The following is an 8,337-nucleotide window of genomic DNA, read 5'->3' as shown; positions in this document are numbered from 1 at the left end:
ACTAAAAAAAAAAAGAAATTTTTAATTTAATGCCCAACGAAATGCAACAAAATTTTTTTTTTATTTATTTCTGTTTTTCATATAAAAAAAGAAATAAAAAAAAAATAAAAATTTATTTTTTATTGGACATTGCACGAAATGCAAATGTGTTCTTTTTTTTTTTTGTTCGTTTTTTCATAGAAAAAGCGAAATAAAAAAAAAAATTTTTTGCATTTTATTTTTATCAATTAAATGCAACAAAATTTCTTTTTTTTTTATTTCGTTTTTTCTATGAAAAACGAAATTAAAAAAAAAAAAAGAAATTTTGTTGCATTTAAGTTGCACGAAATGCAACAAAATTTCTTTTTTTTTATTTCGTTTTTTATATGAAAAACGAAATTAAAAAAAAATTTGTTGCATTTAAATTGTTCGTGCAACATTGCACGAAATGCAAAAAAATAATAAAAAAAATAATTTGACCTAAAATATATTCGGAGTATGAACAAGATCACGGATTTCGTTGGTTATCCAACGAAATACCCATTTTGGTTTTAAAAAAAAAGGCATACCATTTTGGTGTAATGGCTGTAAAAAGAAGCCATTTTGGCTCCGGACTCTATTTTTATTTATTAGTTTATAAACTATTTAGGATTTGGTAGTTGCTAATTATCTTGAATTCATATCTATTTAGGTTTGGTAGTCAAAATTATATGGGATTAACTTCTCTAATTTCTAGATAAAGTAGATTTTAAGGAAAAAAATAATAATTTAAAGTTGCGTACTGGGAGTAACAAAATACGCATAAAAGTCCTTCCATATTAATCAGGATTGCACGCAGATTATATTTTGTTGGAGTATCGTTATTCTGATTAATGAAATAATAAAGCATTAATTGTGACTAACGTTTTATACTTTTGTTTACCCCGTCAACCATCAACTTTTGCTTGTGAATTTTTGATTGAAATATTTTTTTTTTCAAAAGATTGTATTGTTGTTGTTAGTAATAATAAACAATGGATTATTTATGTTAAAAATTCTGAATAATACATGTATGGCGTTTATAAACTTTGTTATATATATTAAACGCATAAATAAATCAAAAAAATACTTATAAGTTGGTTCAGTTTGCATGTAAGCTTATCCAAACAGAAGATAGCGGCGTGCCATAGATATGTAGAAGAGATGAAAAATTAGTGCCTAGGGGTCTTTATATATATATATATATTTTTTTTTTTGTGTGTGTGTGTGTGTGAAAAGGGGTATCGTCAATTGCAGGAGTGAATGAGTTTAACCATTAAATTAACGTGCAAGTCACCTAGCATGTTTATCTTAATCCAAATCAACGAACTTTTAAAGGTAGAGTGTAACCTTCCCACCACGATTAATCATTCTGTTTTGTTTCCACTTGATATTGCTTATACTGAAGATCCAACAAAGAACGAAATACTTTATTCCAAGAGTTTTTAACTTCAGATTAAATAAGGGCAGTCTGGTGCACTAAGTTTTTATTATGCAGGGTCCGGGAAAGGGCCAAACCACAATCATTAATGATGTGGTTAAATATTCTATAACATCCTAATAAATGTGAGAGGAACAAAGCCAAACCCGCAACCGCTACTCTTTGACTGCGTTTTGGGTAATTAAACCGCTGACTTACAAATAGCTATGCCAATACCGCAAAGGTACACTATACTAAGCAAGCCCTATACGACTAGTTCGACTGAGAAAGCACGCATGCAGGGGATTTCGAACATATAATCATATCTCCTGCTCAACAAATTCCGCACTCTTTCGGATAACAAAGTCTAAGTTTGCACCCAACTATAATAATAAGGCTTAATGCATATGCGGCCCCCTAAATTTGTCCCTTTTTTCCATTTTGGCACCTTAAGTGTTGTTACAACTGAACTGCGGCTCCGTGTATGTACATCAAATCCCCTAAAATCTCGATTTTTATTAGAAATGAGAAATTAAATTAGGGAAATGAAAGTCGAGTAATATTTTAGACATGTGGTAAGCTATTCTTTAGGTCATGGATATGTCGGTTCTGCGGATTCTTCTTTTCATCGCAAGCTTAATTGGGATTCTCTTTTCACCCTCTCAAATTCTTTGCTAATCTTAGCTAAAAGATGACATAATTATATTAGAAATTAGCATGTTCTTACATTCAAGATGGAATACTATGTAATTCGGATTGTGTTTGATAGACATACTTAGGACGAGTTGAGGGATTCAATAGGAACAACACTTAGTTAAGGTGTTAAAATGAAAAAAAGGAATAAGTTTTGGGGGCGCATATGCATTAAGCCTAATAAAAAAACTAGTTATGACGTCTTGATGAAAGGTACATCATGGGCAAAAGATGCATGTCTGTATTGTCGTTGTTCACCGTCCCACGTGATGCATTTGTTGCTATTGGATAATACTAAAGTCCCAAAGCAATGAAACACCCTATACGGGGTATGGGTATTCAGCCATTCAGGGTCCCATGCACTTTTTTTTTAATAATATAATTTTGTGAAAAATATTCTATAGTCGGTAGGTGGAAATATTTTCCTGAGAAAATATTTATAAAAAAACACTGCATAATATTATTAATATTACTAGAGTAGTACTAGGGATTGATCATAATGTTTTAGCCGTTGGGTTGAGACAGTGATACCAAGAGAGGAAGCAGATAGTTCTTCTCCCTTTGATAAAAATATTATAGGAAAGTATTTTTTGCCAATCAAACAAAATTTAAATATTGACTTTAAGTTTATAAATCAAACGCTAGAAGTATTTATCAAAGAGCTGGATCAAGCATTTAATTAAATTATTATTATTATTATTATTAGAAGTCGATTACTAAAATCCGACTTAAAAAGGAATAAGTAACTATCACATCCCTACTTAATTGTAGGCATTTGCATAAAGGAATGAACACGTTTGCATTAATTGCAGAACCTTTTACATAGTCAATTTGTTCTAATTTAAATATACGACACAAATGAATTTCGAAATTGATTTTTTTATTTTGATCGTAAATTTGAATACATCTGACTTTTAAATATCTCAATCATTCCAATTTATATGACGTAGTTTGAATTTAGAATTGACTTTTTATATTTTGATCGTGAATTTAGATATACAATCTTTAATCTTTTTTAAAAATAATTTTTATATTTAGAAGCTACACAAAAGCACTATAAACCACAGTAATTAATAACTCAAAATATTTAAAGATCATACGAATAAATCGTTATCAAATATTTTCTTATTTGACTCTCAAAATCCGTATTATATCATATAAATTTGAATTGGGAGAGTAATTTAATTTACTTCATCAACCTTATCAATTTCTTTCTACTTTTAATTAATCAATCGATCAATCAAGAAGCTCCTCTTTTTCATTTCAGCTAGCATACAAAAGAAAGTCATCACTTTTTGTTGAACAAGAGAAGGGCAAATAACATTAGCTTCACTTGACCAAGACAAAAGAGTAGATTAGGCGAAGTATAGAGAATTATCAAAGCAGTAATGGAAAATATGTCGACGGAACTTATAAGGCAAGGGACGAAAAATATTTACTCCTTATGTCTCAATTTATCTGACACATTTTTTTTAGTGTATCCCAAATAGAATATTATCTTCTTTTTTTTTTTTTTTAATTTTTAATAATTAGAAACAACTAAACTTTAAAAAATTTCTTTACCTTTAATGAAATAATTTACAATCACATAAATAACGAAAATTTATTTTAGGCAAATTTCAAAAATCTTATTTTTTTAAAAACATTGTGCCTAACATTAGTGTCATATAAATTGGAAGGGGAGTACTGTATTAGACTTCATTACTGTCTATCCGACAACCAATTAGGGATAGATTTTGGCTCGGAAACTCGTGGATGACTAAATGGATATTTTTGTTAAATGATGATTTCTTCCTATGCTCTTTCTTGTTTGGTCAAATGAATTTCTACATAGGTGTTTGTGTTCCTTGAGAATTTAGATCGTATAATAAAAAATGTGGATAGATCTTAAGTCATATATCATAGCCTTATCTCAGCATGAGATTTGTGTTACAATCAAAACTCGTTCTTGCATCTGATTTTGGTTTTAAGTTATTACCCCAAAATGCCATGACACTTTCCTTTTCTAATTTGTTTTTGAAAAAGATGTCGTCACCGAATTTTATTTAGAAACAAGTTTAAGCTTTATGAGATGATTCCTATTTACAACCACATATTTATCTAAAAGGGCATTTTGAATACAGTTTTAAAATTTTATTTTTCTTAAACCTCATCCAAAATCAACAAATAGTCTTGCATAAAGAGAATGCGATGGAGTATTTTCTTATTTTGATTTACATGTCTACAACTCGTAAGATCTTAATTCTAATATTTCTATCCTAACCTTAGTCATACCTCCTTACAAGGAATAACATAACATGTCTAAATTCTAAAATAACAAAATTCAAAAGCTAATTCTCATATATTATGCACATATCTTTAATTATAAGAATACGCGATTCAAAAGATTTATTTTTATCATTCTTCCCTACTTAGCAAGTACACCATCAAGGTTATGGTCGACATGTCGAGTACTAAATATCTTTTCATCCTTAACCAAATACTTCAAATTTGAGTTTTGAGTATGAAGTCATCTTTATTAGGGAATATTTTACTTCAATTCCAACGAAACAAGGAATATCGAACGGCGAATATCGAATACCGAGTAATTGATCAAAATTATTTAGCAGTACACCTCTCGTGAGTCACGAGTGACTCTCCAAAAGCTTCAAAAGCCAACCTCCCTATACTCCTTTTAGCCAGGGTGTACAAAATAGTCACGAACCTATTTTAAAGGTGGGGCACCCTGTAAAAATTGCCATAGTCTTATTCACGAGCGACGGGTCCCATATTCCATTGTGAAGTACGAGTTGTTTCTACCCCTTTTGATACAACACTCACAAAAAGCCAAACGTGTCCTTAGTTAAAGACCCACTATCACCCTCCCTTCAATCCAAACACGGCTCTTTTCCTTGTGGGGGTTGAAGGATACTAGGAGAGTATAATTATGACACACTATTTTTTTTTTAAATCTATTTAAAAAAGAATGTATCAATTTTATAATTAAAAATATATAAGTTAATTTTAAAATTTTCATTTTACTCTATAAAGAAATTATTTGATCTCATATTGTGAAATTTTAATGGGTATGCCGCTGTTGTCTTAACTCTTAATGAAATGATTTATTGGTATACAAATATCTAACGTTTATTTTAAAAATTCTTTCTTCTTTTTTAAATTTTTTGTCTAGTCAAATGTTATCACATAAAATGGAACAAAAGGAGTACATATGCGTCTGGACGAATTCAATAACTTTTGTTCACACTGTATATTCGTGATAGCATTTTATCAATTTTTATGAATATTTAGTTGCGAATTCAGTAACTATGAAGACATTAAATTTGACGCCGTGTTCAAAACTCCTAAGTTTTAAATTCTCATCCTACCCTCCCTCTTCTCATAAGCGACAATTTCTTATTTTTCCAACATTGTTTAATGCCAAAATTTGTTTGGCTATAAACCGTTCCACGTTGCGATCCCTCATTCGTCATCTTCCAGATATCCCTCCCACTGGAGATAACTTCGTTTAAATAAAGCAGTTGAGTCACTATTTTATACTTGTATATATATTAGTCAGTCTTAGTAATCAAAAAAATAATTTTGACAAAATAAAAAAGCAATTCAACTTTTAGTTCCCTCACTAAAAAAAGAAAAGAAAAGAAAGTGAAAGAGAAACAATATAAAATGGGATCGGAAAATTGGAGTTTAACGGCGAAGTTATGCGACTCATGCAAAACGACGTCGGCTACAGTGTTTTGCCGTGCAGATTCTGCGTTTTTATGCTTAAGTTGCGATTGCAAAATCCACGCGGCGAACAAGCTCGCGTCGCGTCACGCGCGCGTTTGGGTTTGCGAAGTGTGTGAGCAAGCACCGGCTAGCGTCACGTGCAAGGCGGATGCGGCCGCACTCTGCGTCACGTGCGATCGCGATATCCATTCCGCGAATCCGTTAGCTCGTAGACACGAGCGTTTTCCTGTTGTTCCGTTTTACGACTCAGCCATCGCCGTGAAATGTCACGGCGATGGTGAGGGAAGTACGGATTTCACTCCTCCTCATGAACATGAGGAGGAAGCTGAAGCGGCGTCGTGGATACTCCCGACGCCGAAAGAAGCTGGAAATGATAATGATAATAATAATAATAATCAGTATAAAACTGCTGATTATTTGTTTAATGATATGGATTCGTATTTGGATTTAGATATTATGTCTTGTGAGCAAAAACCGAATATTCATCATCAGCAGCATCAACAACATGGACATTATAGTTCAGATGGAGTTGTGCCTGTGCAGAATAACAACGAGGCGACACATTTGCAATTAGGTCAGGTTGTTGATGGTTTTCCAACTTATGAAATGGATTTTGGTGGATCTAAACCTTACTTGTACAACTTCAACTCTCAATCCATTAGCCAAAGTGTATGTCCTCTTCTCTCTCTTCATTTTTTTTTTCAGGACAATAATTCAGTTAGGCATATTGTTTGGTTACCTGAATTCCTTCAATTCCATTTTATATATTCCTATTATTATTATTGTTATCGCTCTTTTGTTTTTCTTTTGATTTACCATGCTAATAAAAATAATTACGCCTTAATCTTGAACATGTTAGGATCAATTATGTAAAACATGTAGTTTCATTAAACTCAACTGATAGCAGTTTTACACACAAGGAAAATGAGAAGCTAGAAATTCTCTGTACTTTCTTTATAGGTATATATAAATCTCTGATAGGATTACCTCCGAAAATCATAAGATCTAAACAGGGATGTGGTTAAAGTTTAGCTTACGGATTCAATGGAACAGAATAGATTTCGTCTAAATTTTGTATTTGTCTTAAGAAATTCATTAATTATATATAAATTATTAATTTAAACCCATTAAATTTTAAAAAAACTAAAATCTTGAACGTGTAAGGTTCAAATTCCAACTTTCCCTCTAAATCTAAATATATATAAAAAATTTGATAGGACTTAAGACCTCTAGAAATCATAAGATCTAAATAAACTTATTAACGTATACTTATATTTCAATTAATTGATATCATCTCTATATAAAAAAATAAAAAAATAAAAATAAAATAAAAAAAGTTCTCTCATATTCCCTTATATATTGTAAATTCCTTGAGATAATTTCATGTCGTGTAATTTAAGATTTATTGCGCCTTTTTAAACCCTTCACTCACTAAAATATACACTGAATTTGTAAGTTCATGTGAAGCTTATTTTGCCTTTGTTTAACTAAAACAGGTCTCATCATCATCTATGGACGTTGGAGTTGTGCCTGACCACAGTACAATGGGGGATGTATCAAACACCTTCGTGATGAACTCATCGACCGCAGGGGCTGACGTACCGAACCCGGTCTCGGGGGTAGACAGGGAAGCTAGGGTAATGAGGTACAGAGAGAAAAGGAAGAATAGAAAGTTCGAGAAGACTATTCGATATGCTTCTAGAAAGGCTTACGCTGAGACCCGACCTAGAATCAAAGGGCGATTCGCTAAACGTACTGAGATCGAAATTGACTCACTCCTTAATGTCCCCGATGCGTCTTACAGCGTCGTTCCGTCGTTTTAATGCGACAATAAATAACAACATACCTAAATAAATCCCATAAACGCCTGCGACAGACAAACAGACGTACAGCATCTTATCCTTACTCGCTTATATTGCTTTCCAAGACTGTCCGTCGCTTTAATTCTTATGTGTAGTTAAAAAAGAGAAAAAAAAAAAAAAAAAAGAGAAAAAAAATCGAATTTTGGTTTTCTTCTTTTTTCCATGTTGTTGTTGCTGAGGAGGATCGTAAGTTTGTAACCATGTGTATATATCTAATTTTGTGTAATGTCAATAGCTGTTTTTTCTTGAAAGATTTTGCAGTAGGGATTAAGGAACACCACTTATTTTCTCTAAAATTTGATTTATATTTGTTTGTATAATGAATCCGGAACCTGGTTCAGGAGAAGAATAAATTTTAAATAATAATTCTGCAAAGAAATTAAAACTACGTAAATTTCTGACATGTGTTTAAATATCTATATTAAGGACGTACTGAAATACCTGAACCATTAAATCCATGAATTATATACAACAGCTACTTGGTACTTTAACCCAGAATATGCTTTCTAAATTATAAATAAATATTCCATCCCTCAGTTTGAACGATATGAATCAGAATCTCGAAGTTTATTGGGTTCTTTAGTATAATATACTAAATTAACGGAACACTTTTGGGAGCTAAAGGGCACATTTTTGCAC

General features: G+C 31.5%; 1 protein-coding gene across 1 annotated transcript; it reads left to right on the top strand.

Annotated features, from left to right (window-relative positions):
• Window positions 1-5,675: 5,675 nt before the first annotated feature.
• Window positions 5,676-7,695, top strand: LOC132039952 (zinc finger protein CONSTANS-LIKE 4-like). Its single transcript, XM_059430517.1, has 2 exons — window positions 5,676-6,505; window positions 7,333-7,695. The coding sequence occupies exons 1-2, from the start codon at window positions 5,774-5,776 to the stop codon at window positions 7,657-7,659; spliced, it is 1,059 nt and encodes a 352-aa protein (XP_059286500.1). The 5' UTR covers window positions 5,676-5,773; the 3' UTR covers window positions 7,660-7,695.
• Window positions 7,696-8,337: the final 642 nt, after the last annotated feature.

This window comes from Lycium ferocissimum, chromosome 12 (assembly GCF_029784015.1).
Source record: "Lycium ferocissimum isolate CSIRO_LF1 chromosome 12, AGI_CSIRO_Lferr_CH_V1, whole genome shotgun sequence".
NCBI classification, from domain to species: Eukaryota; Viridiplantae; Streptophyta; class Magnoliopsida; order Solanales; family Solanaceae; genus Lycium; species Lycium ferocissimum.
This window is presented reverse-complemented; position numbering and strand designations above follow the sequence as displayed.

Coding starts and splice junctions, on each gene's coding strand:
- LOC132039952 (XM_059430517.1), top strand. CDS start 5,774: ATGGGATCGGAAAATTGGAGTTTAACGGCGAAGTTATGCGACTCATGC. Junction 6,506..7,332: donor CTCAATCCATTAGCCAAAGT/GTATGTCCTCTT, acceptor TAACTAAAACAG/GTCTCATCATCATCTATGGA.